General features: G+C 33.6%; 1 protein-coding gene across 1 annotated transcript in view; it reads left to right on the plus strand.

Annotated features, from left to right (window-relative positions):
- LOC143231631 (E3 ubiquitin-protein ligase MARCHF6-like) overlaps positions 1-20,346 on the plus strand; it is a 95,285-nt gene that overhangs the window by 46,126 nt on the left and 28,813 nt on the right. The window contains exons 13-15 of the mRNA XM_076466170.1: positions 8,812-9,015; positions 16,456-16,607; positions 17,071-17,254. Coding sequence (XP_076322285.1) covers positions 8,812-9,015; positions 16,456-16,607; positions 17,071-17,254 — 540 coding nt within the window. The remainder of the gene's footprint in view (positions 1-8,811; positions 9,016-16,455; positions 16,608-17,070; positions 17,255-20,346) is intronic.

Consider the following 20,346-nt stretch of genomic DNA (forward strand, 5'->3'; position numbering starts at 1 on the left):
TGCATACTATGGGAAGCTTGAATCGTCATCATTACATCAATTTGCATACTATGGGAAGCTTGAATATGTCATCATTACATCAATTTGCATACTATGGGAAGCTTGAATATGTCATCATTACATCAATTTGCATACTATGGGAAGCTTGAATAATGTCATCATTACATCAATTTGCATACTATGGGAAGCTTGAATATGTCATCATTACATCAATTTGCATACTATGGGAAGCTTGAATCGTCATCATTACATCAATTTGCATACTATGGGAAGCTTGAATACGTCATCATTACATCAATTTGCATACTATGGGAAGCTTGAATATGTCATCATTACATCAATTTGCATACTATGGGAAGCTTGAATACGTCATCATTACATCAATTTGCATACTATGGGAAGCTTGAATATGTCATCATTACATCAATTTGCATACTATGGGAAGCTTGAATCGTCATCATTACATCAGTTTGCATACTATGGGAAGCTTGAATATGTCATCATTACATCAATTTGCATACTATGGGAAGCTTGAATACGTCATCATTACATCAATTTGCATACTATGGGAAGCTTGAATATGTCATCATTACATCAATTTGCATACTATGGGAAGCTTGAATACGTCATCATTACATCAGTTTGCATACTATGGGAAGCTTGAATATGTCATCATTACATCAATTTGCATACTATGGGAAGCTTGAATATGTCATCATTACATCAATTTGCATACTATTGGAAGCTTGAATACGTCATCATTACATCAATTTGCATACTATGGGAAGCTTGAATCGTCATCATTACATCAGTTTGCATACTATGGGAAGCTTGAATCGTCATCATTACATCAGTTTGCATACTATGGGAAGCTTGAATACGTCATCATTACATCAATTTGCATACTATGGGAAGCTTGAATACGTCATCATTACATCAGTTTGCATACTATGGGAAGCTTGAATATGTCATCATTACATCAATTTGCATACTATGGGAAGCTTGAATACGTCATCATTACATCAGTTTGCATACTATGGGAAGCTTGAATACGTCATCATTACATCAATTTGCATACTATGGGAAGCTTGAATACGTCATCATTACATCAATTTGCATACTATGGGAAGCTTGAATACGTCATCATTACATCAGTTTGCATACTATGGGAAGCTTGAATACGTCATCATTACATCAATTTGCATACTATGGGAAGCTTGAATACGTCATCATTACATCAATTTGCATACTATGGGAAGCTTGAATATGTCATCATTACATCAATTTGCATACTATGGGAAGCTTGAATACGTCATCATTACATCAGTTTGCATACTATTGGAAGCTTGAATACGTCATCATTACATCAATTTGCATACTATGGGAAGCTTGAATACGTCATCATTACATCAATTTGCATACTATGGGAAGCTTGAATACGTCATCATTACATCAGTTTGCATACTATGGGAAGCTTGAATACGTCATCATTACATCAATTTGCATACTATGGGAAGCTTGAATCGTCATCATTACATCAATTTGCATACTATTGGAAGCTTGAATAATGTCATCATTACATCAATTTGCATACTATGGGAAGCTTGAATATGTCATCATTACATCAATTTGCATACTATGGGAAGCTTGAATATGTCATCATTACATCAATTTGCATACTATGGGAAGCTTGAATATGTCATCATTACATCAATTTGCATACTATGGGAAGCTTGAATACGTCATCATTACATCAGTTTGCATACTATGGGAAGCTTGAATATGTCATCATTACATCAATTTGCATACTATGGGAAGCTTGAATATGTCATCATTACATCAATTTGCATACTATGGGAAGCTTGAATATGTCATCATTACATCAATTTGCATACTATGGGAAGCTTGAATATGTCATCATTACATCAATTTGCATACTATGGGAAGCTTGAATCGTCATCATTACATCAGTTTGCATACTATGGGAAGCTTGAATATGTCATCATTACATCAATTTGCATACTATGGGAAGCTTGAATACGTCATCATTACATCAGTTTGCATACTATGGGAAGCTTGAATATGTCATCATTACATCAATTTGCATACTATTGGAAGCTTGAATACGTCATCATTACATCAATTTGCATACTATTGGAAGCTTGAATACGTCATCATTACATCAATTTGCATACTATGGGAAGCTTGAATATGTCATCATTACATCAATTTGCATACTATGGGAAGCTTGAATATGTCATCATTACATCAATTTGCATACTATGGGAAGCTTGAATATGTCATCATTACATCAATTTGCATACTATGGGAAGCTTGAATACGTCATCATTACATCAGTTTGCATACTATGGGAAGCTTGAATATGTCATCATTACATCAATTTGCATACTATGGGAAGCTTGAATATGTCATCATTACATCAATTTGCATACTATGGGAAGCTTGAATATGTCATCATTACATCAATTTGCATACTATGGGAAGCTTGAATATGTCATCATTACATCAATTTGCATACTATGGGAAGCTTGAATACGTCATCATTACATCAGTTTGCATACTATGGGAAGCTTGAATATGTCATCATTACATCAATTTGCATACTATGGGAAGCTTGAATACGTCATCATTACATCAGTTTGCATACTATGGGAAGCTTGAATATGTCATCATTACATCAATTTGCATACTATGGGAAGCTTGAATACGTCATCATTACATCAGTTTGCATACTATGGGAAGCTTGAATACGTCATCATTACATCAATTTGCATACTATGGGAAGCTTGAATACGTCATCATTACATCAATTTGCATACTATGGGAAGCTTGAATATGTCATCATTACATCAATTTGCATACTATGGGAAGCTTGAATACGTCATCATTACATCAGTTTGCATACTATGGGAAGCTTGAATATGTCATCATTACATCAATTTGCATACTATGGGAAGCTTGAATATGTCATCATTACATCAATTTGCATACTATTGGAAGCTTGAATACGTCATCATTACATCAATTTGCATACTATGGGAAGCTTGAATACGTCATCATTACATCAGTTTGCATACTATGGGAAGCTTGAATACGTCATCATTACATCAGTTTGCATACTATGGGAAGCTTGAATACGTCATCATTACATCAATTTGCATACTATGGGAAGCTTGAATACGTCATCATTACATCAGTTTGCATACTATGGGAAGCTTGAATACGTCATCATTACATCAATTTGCATACTATGGGAAGCTTGAATACGTCATCATTACATCAATTTGCATACTATTGGAAGCTTGAATACGTCATCATTACATCAATTTGCATACTATGGGAAGCTTGAATATGTCATCATTACATCAATTTGCATACTATGGGAAGCTTGAATATGTCATCATTACATCAATTTGCATACTATGGGAAGCTTGAATATGTCATCATTACATCAATTTGCATACTATGGGAAGCTTGAATCGTCATCATTACATCAGTTTGCATACTATGGGAAGCTTGAATATGTCATCATTACATCAATTTGCATACTATGGGAAGCTTGAATATGTCATCATTACATCAATTTGCATACTATGGGAAGCTTGAATATGTCATCATTACATCAATTTGCATACTATGGGAAGCTTGAATATGTCATCATTACATCAATTTGCATACTATGGGAAGCTTGAATCGTCATCATTACATCAGTTTGCATACTATGGGAAGCTTGAATATGTCATCATTACATCAATTTGCATACTATGGGAAGCTTGAATACGTCATCATTACATCAGTTTGCATACTATGGGAAGCTTGAATATGTCATCATTACATCAATTTGCATACTATTGGAAGCTTGAATACGTCATCATTACATCAATTTGCATACTATTGGAAGCTTGAATACGTCATCATTACATCAATTTGCATACTATGGGAAGCTTGAATATGTCATCATTACATCAATTTGCATACTATGGGAAGCTTGAATATGTCATCATTACATCAATTTGCATACTATGGGAAGCTTGAATATGTCATCATTACATCAATTTGCATACTATGGGAAGCTTGAATCGTCATCATTACATCAGTTTGCATACTATGGGAAGCTTGAATATGTCATCATTACATCAATTTGCATACTATGGGAAGCTTGAATATGTCATCATTACATCAATTTGCATACTATGGGAAGCTTGAATATGTCATCATTACATCAATTTGCATACTATGGGAAGCTTGAATATGTCATCATTACATCAATTTGCATACTATGGGAAGCTTGAATACGTCATCATTACATCAGTTTGCATACTATGGGAAGCTTGAATATGTCATCATTACATCAATTTGCATACTATGGGAAGCTTGAATACGTCATCATTACATCAGTTTGCATACTATGGGAAGCTTGAATATGTCATCATTACATCAATTTGCATACTATGGGAAGCTTGAATACGTCATCATTACATCAGTTTGCATACTATGGGAAGCTTGAATATGTCATCATTACATCAATTTGCATACTATGGGAAGCTTGAATCGTCATCATTACATCAATTTGCATACTATGGGAAGCTTGAATATGTCATCATTACATCAATTTGCATACTATGGGAAGCTTGAATCGTCATCATTACATCAGTTTGCATACTATGGGAAGCTTGAATATGTCATCATTACATCAATTTGCATACTATGGGAAGCTTGAATCGTCATCATTACATCAATTTGCATACTATGGGAAGCTTGAATATGTCATCATTACATCAATTTGCATACTATGGGAAGCTTGAATACGTCATCATTACATCAGTTTGCATACTATGGGAAGCTTGAATACGTCATCATTACATCAGTTTGCATACTATGGGAAGCTTGAATACGTCATCATTACATCAGTTATTCTTTTTTTTTACAGTGTTCATTATCAATATTCTGGAGCTCTTTTGTCAAGATGGAAAAAGTGCATTTAAGAGTCATATTTGTGCATGAATTTGAACTTAGTCATAGTGCTGCTCAGGTAACTCACAATATAAAGCAAGTATGGGGAGATGAAGTCACTTCTAAAAGAACAGTTCAGCATTGGTTTTCAAAGTTCATAAAATGGGACTTTAGTCTCCAAGATGAGAAGGATAGTGGGCATCATTCTGCTGTTGACAACGAATCATTCTGCTGTTGACAACGAGAACTTAATGGTGTTAGTAGAAAAAACTTCACAACTTACTGCTGAAGAAATGGCACAGGAATTGGGTGTTTCAATTTCTAAAATATTAAATCATCTTAAGGAAACTGGAAAAGTGAAAAACTGGACAAAATGTTTCCACATTAAGTCAGTTAATAGCAGGAAAGTTGCAACACTTCTTGCATGCAACAAAAATAAACCATTTATTGTCGCTTAATCACTTGTGATGAAAAGTGTATACGTTATGACAATAGAAAGTGATCTTCTCATTTGGTTGACTGTGATGAACCCCCTAAACATTTTCCAAAGCCACAATTGCATTAAAAGAAGATTATGGTTGCAGTATAGTGTTTTGCAAAAGGCACTGTTCACTACAGCTTTCTTGAACAGGGCAAGAGCATTACTGCAGATGTTTACTGTTAACAGTTGGAAGAAATGCATAGGAAGTTGTGTGAAAAAGCACCAACATTAGTCAACCGTAAAGGACCAATCTTGCTTCATGACAACCACAGGTGGCACGAGTGACTGCCAGAAGCTTAATGAATTGGATTATGAGGTATTACCTCATCCATCCTACTCACCAGATCTTTCACCTACAGACTACCAATTTTTCAAACATTTGGACAACTTTTTGAAACTAAAACACTTCCATAACCAAGAAGCAGCAGAGAATACCATCACGGAATGTTTAAGTTATAAGACTTCAGATTGAATAAAACATCTCTTGTTACTCATTGCCAGAAGTTTGTAGACTCTTTAGATGCCTATTTTGACTAAATAAACTTACTGTTATTTTTCTGCATTACTTCTTGAGATAAAGTCTAAAAATCTGCCATTATTTTTCAAACAATCCAATACTTATCTTCACTGACACTCTTCCTGCCCTACCTCCACACTAGAAGTTCTTTGTGTCTCAAGAAGAGTGATTACATTATCGGGATAAGGCACTTATATACAGTACCTAGAAAGAGGGTGCATTGAAGATGGTAGAGAAATTTGCAAATTATGATTTGCCTAAGGCATTTGAGTGGATTATAAAAAAAACTGGAGCAAGTATTTTCAATACTTAAATATGCAAAGAGTGAAAATCATAGAGGTCAAGAAATGGCTCTGGTGTCAGTGGAGGTAAGTATTAGTAAGTTTAGGAAAATGTTAACTTTCAAGAAATAATTTTGTGTTTCTCATCAGTAGCTGGCACCATAGTAATTTTACTCATTAGAACAGACCACCTGGTGAAAACATGATAGAAACTTCACTGCCAACATCCTCTGAGACCTTATCTTGCTTTTTTCTCCTTGAAATGTAAATTAAAGTGCCTTTTAACGTGATGAAAAGCGTATACTTTATGACAATAGAAAGTGGTCTTCTCATTTGGTTGACAGTGATGAACCCCCTAAACATTTTCCAAAGCCACAATTGCATCAGAAGAAGATTATGGTCACAGTATAGTGGTTTGCAAAAGGCACTGTATTATATAAGTATAAATGAGCTGAGAGTATCATTTCAAACCTGTATTATGATATTCCATTTTGACTGGCTTTGTTCCATTGCTAACTGTTCTTGTTTCAAGCTCACTACAGTTGTATTTCCAAAGTCCTTGTTTCCTTCCCCAAATTGTTTTAAAAGAATTGTTTCATACATGAACAACACCCCTCCCACTTTTGCTGACCAAGCTATCTTTGCACACTTGTCAAAATACTGATACATGATTTAGTGTCCAAAATGTCCTGATTGTTACAATCAGTATAATATCATAAGTTTTATCCTAATTGTGTAGTTGTATTTTGTCCTTTATTCTTTAGTGACATCTGGTGGTTGTACTTGTTATTTCTTTGGATTTTTTCTTGCCATGTGTAATCTGCTGGTTGCACTGGTACCTAAAGGAATAAATCTTAGCCATGTGATGTGGTCTTTGATCTTTCTCACTGCACCTGTTGTTAACTGATTCTAACTAGTTGAGATGGAATTTGCTATTTGTGAATGACATAGATACTTTGTTGTCTTTAGGCCTTTTGCTCTTTTGCAGATGCCCTATGGCTAGTTTGTATAGAGAGCCGACTTTTACTCTTAATAGTTACAAGTGTAATTTCACCAGTATTATGTTTTTGTAGTTGTAGTGGGGTGGTTGATTAATGAGATGTTTTTTTATGTTCAGAAAATGTATACTGATACACATCTTATTCCTTATAGTCTGCTACCAGTCTTGTTTGTACTTACCAAGTGCTTCTTCATTTATGACAAAGTAGTGCTGCCATCTGAGTCTGACTTTTATCAGCTCAGACTCAGTATGTTGCTTGTATGTACTTCATATAAGTGTTCCAGTTTGCTGTTGTTTCTTTGTGTTTAGTGTTTCATTTATCTTTGTACTCGACCAGATGTACATCCGTATCCTTACTGAGGTCCCCATAGCAAGTATATTATGGTATGAATCAATTAAGTTCTTCCTACCCTCATTTCCTTTCTAAAACCTTTCATGTTGTGGCTGTTTCCCTAGTTCTTTCTCTTTGTTTGTGTACACTTTGTTTGTCATACACTCTTGAGCTGGGGTGTTCTTTGCTGGTTTTTCCTTTCCTAATTGTAAGCTGTCTTTCGTTGGACCACAGTTTCATTTAATTGGATGTTTCTCATGCTTTTCATTATACTGAGTGAAGTCTTGTTGGAATCTCCTTTGCCTTTTGTGTTCATCATGTTTCAGTTTTTCACTGATTAATGTTTTGTTTGCTTGGGTTTCTCTCTACTCCTGTCTCTTTCTCTGTGTGATACAAGTCTGCATTTTAAGGTGTTTTTTTCTTAGAATTTCTCCTTTGACTTGAATTATCATAGATCAGTGTGATCCAACCTTTTACTCTTGGAATGTCATTACTTGTTACTGAGATAGAACTTTTATTAAAATTTACTTATGATTAAAAAAGTTTAATGCATATACTTTACTGTGATCCCTATTGAGTGTGTGCATTAGGCACAATCAGTTGTTGGGCCACATTTAAGTTATCTGTGGAAAAACTCTGATATAGATTGTTCCCTTTTTTCCATTCTCTCTTTGATCAAACTAATTTGTATAACCTATTGGTTTCTATAATTTTTTCAAACAGTTAAGAATGTCTTGTAGTTATGAGGATTTAATTGGTTGGTGTAAATGAAGTTCATTCTTCATTTTTTTTTCATTGTTGAAGGGCTTTAAGCCATGTTTGAGTGTTCTTTAGCTATTAGGTTTTTTTTCCCCTTTTTCTTGACCCTAAGAGTACAACCATTGTGGACAAAGATTATTTGTAATGTGTGTACCTTTTAAGGAAACATGCTGTATACTAACATTTGATATACACATGAGTTTGCTTCAGTATTCATCTGGCTCTTTCTATTATGTTCGAAATGAGATTCTTCCATGTTATTGACTGGATACATTAAGACTGTTTTTCACAAAGTCTTGACTCTATTGAAACTAAATATCCCACCTAGAGTTTTGGCTGTGATGTGGAAAAGGATTTAAAATGCATTTTATTTTAAAACAAAAATGTATTGTTTGACGTTATTTAATTTTACTTCATTTACTAACTTTACTTTCTGAGAATTTAATATAATTATTAGCTTTGTTTCAGACAATACTTGACACTAGTCTGCAAGACAGGGAAGCCAGCTTCAAGGCAGCTCCAGGTACCTTCATGTTCATTCACTGGCTGGTGGGTATGGTGTATGTTTTTTACTTTGCCTCTTTTATTCTTCTGTTGCGAGAAGTGCTGCGACCTGGTGCACTGTGGTTCCTTCCAAACTTGTATGATCCAGACTTCAACCCTATTCAAGAGGTAAGCCTGGTACTACTTCACTTATTTATTGTTTGTCTCGTCTTAAGATTTGTAGCTCATTTCTTTTGATAAATATAAAATGAAATAGTGTTTTATCTGTAATAGCTCTTTAACTTAATATTGAATATTTGACTTGTCTTAACATTTGTAGCCAGTTTCTTTTTGATAAATATAAAATGAAATACAGTATTTTATCTTTGATAGCTCTTTACCTTAATTATACACATGACTGATTTCAATAACTTGGCTTGAACTAAGTAGAAAATTACTACTGAAAAATTTAGCCTCATGATCTGGTTTAGTATCGTGTCATTGCGAAAAGGTATGCGTGAAAAACCAAATGTTAATAATGAACTGTAACCTAAAAAACAACCAGTAATTATGAAATTGAATAATTTTGCGTGTTTGTGAAGAATCATCTCCATGATCAATAAATAAGCTGTGAATATTTGATATTTGTTTTTACAAACAATACAGTCATTGAAGGAAACTAGCATGTAATGTTACACAATAAGTTTTTTAAAATACTATAAAACATTTACTGAGTAAGATACTACACAAAAATGAAAATGTGAAACAGAAAGCTGTGATTTTGTTGTAAACAAAGATGTTAACAGTGAGTTAGTTATTGCTGACCAATCATACAACAGTAGAAAGGGGTTTTAATCCTGAAATTACCAAGAGCTATAAAGAAATTCTAAAATTACATGGATAATAATATTACATTAAACCACTGACTGAAATTATTAACACAAAAGGGGTTGTACTATCATTTATGTGTGTCTGGTCTGTCTAGTCAAATAATGGAACAATTTATTTAAAAAAAATAATTAATGTATAGACTGGTTATATTAAGAACCTGGCTTTCTCAATCAAAGACAAATTTGTCTAAGGGAAGAAAACCAACCAAACTGGCATCTATAAAATAATGTATGAATATCTACTGATATTAGTCTCTGCAAGACCAACAGCAATAATATCAGTATTTTTGGTCTTAATCTTGGTAATATCTTACAACGATTAGCTAGCTTAGGAGATTTAGGTTAGTTGTTAATCTGTGTACTAGACTAATCATGAAATATCCTCGGAATAAGAAATACACACATACAGAAGTTAGAGACCATTCAGTCACCACCATGTTTTAAATTCAAAGTGTAAAAATTCCTTTTGGTGCATTTATTTGAAGTTTACTTTTAAATACATGATGATAATTGGATTCCTGACATATTGATGTACTGCCCATAATTACATTCCTTGATGCTGACTGCCTTTGCTATTTTTCTTGATCAACAGTCTTGAGGTCTATGCTTTGAGAGATAACACTAAGCATGAAAAATTTCATCTACTTCTTTATGTTAAAATATTGTTTTTCTGCACTTGTAGGGTCATTATCATACTGTAAAATTAAACAGTATGGTGCATGAACATTTATATATAATCCAGGACTCTATAAATACAATAGAGATCACCAATTCCAGTTATAGTTAATACTGTGTGTACAGTGAGAGTCAAAGTGCCCATGTTACATTTTTTTCCTCAGTTACATTTATAATTTAAATAAACAACTTATATTGAGAAATGGAGCATAAAAGCATAGTTAATAAATCATATTGTAATGTTACCAAAGGTTTACTATTGTAATTTCAAAAGAAATTATTTAAATACATTCTCAGTTTTCATTTTTTGCATCACATGATGCTTCTTTTCTCCAATTTGTCCATTTTGTATTTTCTTTCTATCTATCTATCACATCTTGAGTTTGCCACCAATTACACATTTGTGTTATAGATGTTAAGTCATAATGTAAATGTATTGCCTCCAAAGTTCTTACATTTCTGAGATGAAACCAGGAAAGGCAAACCCGCATGCCACACCCCTCCTATCTCATTACATCTTTTAAAAATTGTCCCAATTCTGATACTTTTAATCAACAGAAAGAGAAATTTCTCCTATTAAGATGTGTTATAATTCTAGTTCATTTATGTACCAAGTTAGTAAGTATATATCCTCAGTTTCTCTGTTTGCTTGGAGTTAGGGTGCTTGACTTGTAATAAGAGGGTCATGGGTTGGAATCCCTTTAACTGAATATCTCGCCCCTTTCAGCCTTGGTTAATTCTACTGTCTGTTGATAAAAGTGAAGCCCAAGAGGTGATAGTAGGTTGTGATGACTAGGTGACTTCCCTCTAGTCTTTTACTGCTAAATTAGGGACGACTAATACAGATAGCAATCATGTAGCTTTGCTCAAGATTCAAAACAAATTCAACCATTGTTTGCTTTTGTATTTCTTCTACAGTTGTAATTTAATCACAATATGCTTATAACTCAATCATTTATGTAAACAAAGGTTTCCATCTGTGACAAATGGATCATAGTATGTCTTGAGAGGGTTTAAGTACAGTTATAAAGCAATGAAACTAAATGAACCAATAGTTTTGGCTGTTAAATGGTGTGTAATTATCTGTTACAATATAGAGTAATCTAGAAATAATGAAGTTTTTTTAAGTATTTTTAAACTTTTTATTTTACCCTAAATTTATCATTTCACTACACTTGATGCTGAAAAAATATAAAGTCTTACCAAAAATTTGATATTCATGTGGGAGGCTATACACATGAAATATGGAAACTGTAAGATCGAAAAACTATTTTTATTCTTTAATGAAAATAAATCAGTTATGCATGTTGTAGTCAGACTCTGAGTCAAATGACTTAGTAAAACTAATTTGTTAAAAGTGTAATTTTTTGTACACAGCATGATTGTAATGCTTATTAAAAGCCTACTAAGTTTTGTGAGCATATGTTTAATAAATTTGGAATTATAGCACACACTTCTATGTATATTTTCATATAAACTACATTTGGGCACAAACCAACTCCATTCACATAATGTTAAACAGCCATGCCATACATTTGGATAAAGGGTGTCATACACAAAATTCAACATGGCCTTTTTATTGATCAGAGGTCTGAGCTTTTCTCTGCAAACTAGGTTTTTTGGAGCTTGTAGATGCATTAGATTCAGTTTATAGGTATTTTGAACAAAGAATTAAATGCAAATGTCATTGTATACAGCTGTTTTTGAAACATCTTAAAAAGCCTGTGTAAAAATAGTAGGTTAAGGAACTATAGTCCTTTCTATCTTTAGGCTCACATAATGTATATTGTAGTAAAAAAATTATAAAAAATAAGAAGACGTGGTTGATCATTCACTGTTTTCCATTTCACCTAACAGCCTACAAGTCTTTGTAAAATATCAACAATGTTTTCTTACTTTAATGCACACTTTTAGGTCTTCTTGGTCCAACTTGCATTGTACTGTCAATGTCAATGTTTCTTGGAGCATTGCAACAAGACAACTGCTAAATTGACCTCTATTACTGAGTAAAGTAAGCCTAAGATACTTAACATTTGATTTATACAAGTTAAATGGTTTTCTGGTCTTGTTCTTATTAGTGGCACCACTTTTATTAATTTTCTGAACTTCATTTATTGATACTTTCATTTCTGGATACTGTTCCTGCTTAGTGTAACACACACAAAACTACTGTGCTATGTCTTCATTGTAAACTGTACATCTTGGAACCATCTTTAATGGTTGAAAATATAACATTTGTGTTAGTCACAGAATACAGAAACTTGTATCTACTTACCTAAAAGCAGATAATCATCCATCAAGAAAAAGTTGTTTACAATACAAAATTAATATATATGTACAATATTAGTTCATTTTCAGCATCAGCATAATTGCCAAAGCATTATAACGTAAAACTACATCCTCATTTTCAGAAACATATCTAATGTACTTTCTAACACAGTTACACCTGATGTTTTAGAAATCATTTAAACTGAGTGCAAGAGCTAATAGATGTTTTCATTGTAGATACTTTTTGCATAGATGACTGATTGGGTTCTCTAGTTTTACACAGAAGTGATTAATTCCATAACTATTAATGAAATTAAAGGTAAAGATATAAGACTGAAATATAACTTTACATAAAATGAACTACCACTGATTCCTTGTTACTTGCAAAACATCATATTGATATAAGTAAACACTTTATGTCATCTTCCCCAACATCTACTGACATATGAAAGCTCATTAAATGGCTCCAATACTGAAACTTAACATCTGAAATTTATTACCACACATTACTATTTACAGTCATGTGAAAAAGTTAGGACACTCTATGAAAGCCTGTGCATTTTGTAACATTTTTGGATATATAGATATTTAATCTCAGTTTTAACAATACTGAGAGATTATAGGAATATAACTAAACAATTAAAACTGAAGAAAAGACTTTTCAAGATCTTCTGTACATGTAACTACAAAAATGCATAATCTAACTGAGGAAAAGGTTAGCACACTCTACCCCCTAATAGCTAATGTTACCCCCTTTGGCTGAAATAACTGCAGTGAGTCGCTTCTTGTAGCCATCTACCAGTCTCTGACATCGGTCTGAAGAAAGTTTGCCCCACTCCTCAATGCAGAATTCTTTCAGCTGTGGCATGTTTGAGAGGTTTCTTGCATGTACAGCCCGTTTCAAGTCACCCACAGCATCTTAATGGGATTAAGATCTGGGCTTTTACTCAGCCATTCCAGGACTCTCCATTTCTTAGTTTTCAGCCAGTTTTGGTGGATTTACAGGTATGTTTTTGGTCATTGTTGTGTTGCAGGGTTCAGTTCCACTTCAGCTTTAATTTTCGTACAGATGGTTTCACATGATCCTCAAGCACCCTCTGATACACAGTAGAATTCATGGTGGATTCTATGATTGTGAGCTGTGTAGGTGCTGCTGCAGCAAAGCATCCCCAAACCATGACACCTTTAGGCTTCACAGTTGGTATGAGGTTCTTTACCTGGAATGCTGTATTTGGTTTATGCCAAATATGTCTTCTGTTCTGGTGTCCCAATAATTCAATTTTGTACTCACCTGTCCAAAGAACATTATTCCAGAAGTCCTGGTCTTTGTCTACATTCTCTCTGGCAAACTTCAGTCTGGCCTTGATGTTTTTCTTAGAGAGCAAAGGTTTTTTTCCTTGCACACCTCCCATACGAGTTAAACTTGTGCAGTCTCTTTCTGATTGTAGAGGTATGCACTTTTACATCAACAGTAGCCAGAGCCTGCTATAGGTCCCGTGGTGACATGTTAGGGTGTTTGGAGACCTCTTTTAGCATCTTGCGGTCTGCTCTCGGGGTGAACTTGATTGGACAACCAGACCTGGGCATGTTGGCAGTTGTTTTGAAAGCCCTCCACTTGTTTACTATTTTCTGGACAGTGGAATGGCTGATTTCAAAATCTTTTGGGATCTTTTTAAATCCCTTACCACTCTCATAAGCTGCTACAATTTTCTTTCTGAAGGCTTTGCTCTCACCATGGTGCTTACTCTCACTTCAACAGTCAGGAGCACACCAAACTGAATGTCTGAGGTTTAAATAGGGCAAGCCTCATTCAAAATGCTGTGTAACGATCTTTTAATCTTGTGCACCTGGTGTGATACACCTGTATGTGAGTTGAGTCATTTTAAGTGGGAATAAATGGGGGGGTGTCCTAACTTTTTCCTCAATTAGAATATGCATTTTTGTGGAATTACATTTACAGAAGATCTTGAAAAGTCTTTTCTTCAGTTTTACTTGTTTAGTTATATTCCTATAATATCTCAGTATTGTTAAAATTGAGATTAAATATCTGTATATCCAAAAATGTTACAAAAATACACAGGCCTTCATAGGGTGTCCTAACTTTTTCACATGACTGTAGCTGTAAAGCCATGTAGCAGAATGGTACTGATATTACAGTAAGAAAAGAACTCACTAACTTTTATTTATGTAGTAACAATAAGAATCAAATGAATAAAGAAACTGTACAATGAACAGAAAAAATGTGAATTCTATAATTAAAAATAACCAAGGTAAATATAGCATAAAGAAAAAAATTTATTCAAAACATCTTTTTTTTACACGAAACATTTGACTTTAAGGTCATACCTAACTCTTACACATGTCTATTAATAGAGTGGACAAACACAATTAACCAATAATGTGGTTCAGGCTGTTGTTTAGTAGCACACTGGGAGAGCCATGGGTCAGCATCTTCCTTGTTACCGTGCATCTCTCAACAATCTACTGTACAGGTTGAAATTAAATGTAATGTAAGCCCAATGGCTCTTTCAAAATTTATTTAACATTTACCTTTTCACCACACAGGGTGAAGAGAAAAAATTCTGACCACTCTGGTTTGTTTTTTAGGATTGGCTTGAAAGATTTTTTAACCTAAATTCCTGCCCCAAACTAGATTTTAAGTAACAAAGTTCCAAGAATGAGCAGAAATGGACAAACTAACTTAGAAATTCTGATGGGAATCACATGGTTGTATCAGCTTTTTAAGATCAGAAATACTGATTATGGCCATGTGGATTCATTAGTTTTTTAAGGTCAGGAATACTGATTAGGACCATGTGGATCCCTCAATTTTTTAAACTCATAAATACTTGTACACCACATTATGTGTGGATTCTTGTCTTTGTTAGCTACAGGGTTCTTAATAACATACAATACACAAAAAAAGTAAATAGTAATACAATTATTATTACAGCTCATTCCAGTACCATTGTTTTTCAACTGTGCTATTAAACTAACAACAAAAAATTGGGTACTCATATGCTGCATGGAAAGATTCCTTGACATTGCACTAGCAAAGTTTTGGTTGTGAGGTTTCCTCAGAGGGAATGTCAGTAATAGTAGTCCAAGAAGGTGAAAAAGTGAAAATTGCCATTACAAATTAATTCCAAGCATCAGATAGCACTTTCCAGTACAGACAATGCAAACAGCAGCAGAATTTAGGGGAATTCTTAATTTGCTGTGACAAACTTTACAATACATACTACTATGTCCATATTATACAGGATGAAACTTGTGATGTTCATTGTAGATCTCATGAAATTAAGTTTTCGAAAAACTATTGTTTTTGACATGAAGTAATTTTAAATATAGGATTTTATAATCACTCAGTAGTTTAATACACATGAAATGGGATATAATTTTGCTTTGCTGTTATCTGAGGCAATGCTAACTTAGGATATTTTTTATAACAATTATTAAAATTCTTAGTTGTGTGAAAAATTTGTAAATTTAAAATTTCCTCCTTTCTAACTATTAAAAAATATTTAAATTTGACTAAAGTATGTTATTATGTTATTAAATGATGGTTGTATTTAAAAAATCTATAGCTCTTTATGACTTACTTGTGAAACACACAGGTAAGTTCCTTGTTGATTCAGCAAATACATGAACAGTCTGAATAACAGTATTACACAATTTCTAAATAGCTCAACATACAATTCAGTGACTTTTGTAATTCTTTGGTGTGTGGTTTTTAATAATGAAAATTTTAAGTTAGGAGTCAAATGTTGAAAAGAGTGGATCATTAATTCTTTAGATGGTTCGTTTGCCTATTCTACGACACATACGGAGATTTTTGGCATCGGTAGTTATCTTTGGCATGGTAGTTCTGCTGATGGTGTGGGTTCCAGTGCAATTAATCATGAAGGTGTTTCCAGAGTTCTTGCCATACAATGTTGTGTTATCAAGGTAAGTGTCTTTATTAAATGTTAAATTGACTAAAATAATTCTTGTTCTTAAAATACATGATAAATTGATTATATATTTAAAAACAGCTGACTTGGGTTGAGAAAGCACTGATAGAGAAGAACTTTCTCTACCCATACCAGCTGTTTTTAAATATATAATTTTCTCTACTAGTGAGTTTTCTTGTCATCACAGATGATACATTGAACATCACTAATCAAGATGTCGGTGTAGAGCACTTTTGGTATAATTTTACTTCAGAACTATTTCATGGGTTATTTAAAATAGATCATTTCTTTCTTTTGTTATTATGACACGCCATTTAATAGCATGCCATATGAACTACTCATTTTTGCCATTTCTCCAGTTTCAATTCCTTGTACAAGTTGGTATATGAACTGATGAAATTTATCGTTACAATGGTTAATAATCTTTGATTAATAATAGTCTCCCTGCTTTCTTCCAGTGAAACACCTGTAAGTGAGTTGTCTCTAGAACTGATCCTGCTACAAGTTGTTCTTCCAGCTGTCCTGGAGCAGGGCCATACAAGGCAGTGGTTAAAATCTTTTATTCGTGGATGGTGCATTGCTGTTTCCTGTGTCCTTGAATTACGCTCCTATTTATTAGGAGATGTGCCTCTAGCAGGTGAAGTAAGTGTATTTTTATCACTGAACAGAAATATCTTAACAATCCAGTTATACCTTGCACAGAAGGTGCTTTATTTGAAACAACTGAATTACTAATTAAGTAAGACATAAAATTATGTTTGTATTAGTTTTAGCATATTTTGTACTGTACATAAAATGTTATCATGGTGATCACTGAGCAGATATTCACTTCTGAAAAAATTATTATGAATAATAAAGTTAGTACTTGCATTTCATATATTTTAGTGATACTGATATTAGTAATTATATTGTTATATAGGTAGTAGTAAAAGTTTATATTAATTATTATTAACATTAATATCATAGTGCTAGTGAAGATAAATGTATAGTAATATGTCAACCACATTATATCTTCAATATCCAGTGCAAGCAAGGCCTTTGTCTCAATACCAGGGCTCTTGAGGCTGGCTGGAATACCAGATAATTAGTAGTGATTGGAATGGTAATTATGTTCATACAGATGATATGAACTAAACTTTGGAATTATAGCAATTATTTATCAAGAGATTGACTGTTATGTGAACCAACCTTTTTCTCCCAATGTTGCCCAACTTTCTTGCGAACAAACTTAACCAGTTCAGGATGACAACAATTGACAACCTTTTTCCTCCACCTGAATATGCCATGTCTTTCTTGGTTACTTCTATGGGTTTTGTTAGGCTTAATATAGCTTTTTTTGGACACGATTTCTCAAGTATGATTTGTTTTATCCCTTTCCTCAATTTCCTGTAATCCTCTACCTTCCTTGTTACATGATACTCTTTCCTTTAGGTATTTTAAATTTCCATCTTCACCAGATATTGAGATTCATGCTGAGTGTTTTGTTTTTCAAAACAAGGTGTAAGCATTCTCCACCATCCATGAGATGTGAACCAGTTTGTTTTGACCAACCATCAGATGGATTTTCCATTCTCAGATTTGCAACACTTAGAATCCATATTACCCATTTAGGGGGTAAATCCTGATTGTATTGTTCTTTTGTCCCAAGCCCAGGTTTTCCTCCCTTTGTCTTACCCTTACATTTAACCTACAGTACTTTTCCACTATCTGCTTTCTCTCAGAGTTGATTTACCATCATCCTGAGGGTTTCTCAGGAAGGTTTACCCTAATTACTTCCTTGTTGGCACATTTGTCATCTTCAGATGTTTTTTTAAATACACATTTCTTTTGTTGGCATTTTGGGGGGATAGACCTGCTTTTGTCTGACATTTACTTATTCTTGGAACTTTTGCCTCACCACTCTTCATTTTTCAATCACCTTGGAAATTTGCAATCTTGGTTGAAGTCTGAGGGACAAAAAAATAATTCTTTTCAGTATCAGTGACTGCCCTGTGGGTTGTGGTCTAGTAGAGGCTTGTTACAAGCCTGTGTGTGAAAACAATTTGCAAGTGGAGAGCAGCACTGAACGAGAATAGCTATGTATGGAGGTGGAAGTACCTGTCAGAAATACATTTTAAATGTTGGAGAATTATAACTTTTCTACTTTTTGAAGCTGTTTTTATTCAAATTATCATGTTTTCTTTTTGACCAACTTTTTTAATCGTTTCCTTTTCATTTTGAAAAATAATTGAAGTAAATCTTGAGGTTCAAACACATTTACAACATAATGTAAAGTATTAAAAGAAGAAATTTTAAATTTTAAGATTTATTTGTAATTTGTATAGGTGTTTGAAGTTAAATATAAATGTGTATAATGCCAAAATTATAGGCTTGCTCTCTTTGGACATGATAGCTATATCTTGCATGCTTGCCTTTGAGATTTTGCACATGCCACTAGCCTTAATCTGTATCCCACCTAAAATACATGTTAGTGCATAATATAATCATTATGTGACAGTGGGAGGAAGATGCATCATTATGCACAATAGATCCCCTCAAGCATATGCACTGAAATTAACTTTATTCATATCCACAGGACTATTACAAATAGATGTTTCTTTAAGTTTAAACCTACAGAGATGAAGAAGACAATTTTGGATTGGTCAGGCAACTCAGAATAGGTTGCAAAAAATGTCAATGTTAGGGGATTTGGGACAAATACCCAGGAAATGTTTAAAAAATAGATGCTCTGAAATTGAATTTTGTGGTAATTTTGCTGTAATTTATTGAAAGTATTAATCATTTGCAAACACTAATATGTATACTTGCAGATTACACACACAATTTATTATGCAGTTATCACTTATTCATACATACTATTATAAGTTTATCTATTAACAAAGTTTGGAGAGCGAATAAAAGTTTAAAAATGCTGTATACTGTCACTATGATAAAATGTTTGGTCTAGCTGCTGCTCGGTTTATCGGGTCTGCTCTGGCACATGACTTAATCAGTTTTTTTGTTAACTTTCTTTTATTTCTTTTTAACTTTGATTTATAGTCTACATTGCCACTAATTAATTATATATATATATATGTATGCGTGCGTGTGTATGAACTTATTTCTGATATGAAGAATTGCTACAATGATCATAAATTTTTAAGTGATGGAGACTGTTATCTCCTTGAGGTTCTGGCAGTTTTTCATATATGTATGTATAAAATTACCTATACTATCTCTGTGATCATTGGAGGCTCTATAACTGGAGAAGATGTTACCACCACAGCTATTCATCCAATATTCGATGAAGGCCATTCATAGGGTTGTTTTCTACTCTCTAGGATCTTATTCTTGCCTATTTGTTATCCTCAAAAAGAAAAAAAGATCAGGGACTGGTGTTCTATCATTGTCCTCTTCTCTCTCAACCACTGTCTGGTGATTCTTTGTTTCAAGATGGAGAGATTTCTTCCTCTCCATTGGCCCTGTTCACCCAGACTGTGAGTGAACACTGTCAATGTCTTAGATGCATTTCTTCATATTACAATTGCCCTACTCTTATGCTGTTTCCTACCTTTCATTTCCTAGGATCAGGTGAACCATTTTTGAGCTCTTCCCCCTTTGGCCTGGCTTTAGCTCCTTATGTATTCAACAAAGTCATGAAGATATTTTATTACAACTACAGTCTTGGATTTTGTTTCATGACTGGCTCCTCCTAAGATCTTCTCGGGAGACCTCCTTTTAGGCCATATCACTTC

This window comes from Tachypleus tridentatus, chromosome 11 (genome assembly GCF_004210375.1).
Source record: "Tachypleus tridentatus isolate NWPU-2018 chromosome 11, ASM421037v1, whole genome shotgun sequence".
NCBI classification, from domain to species: domain Eukaryota; kingdom Metazoa; phylum Arthropoda; class Merostomata; order Xiphosura; family Limulidae; genus Tachypleus; species Tachypleus tridentatus.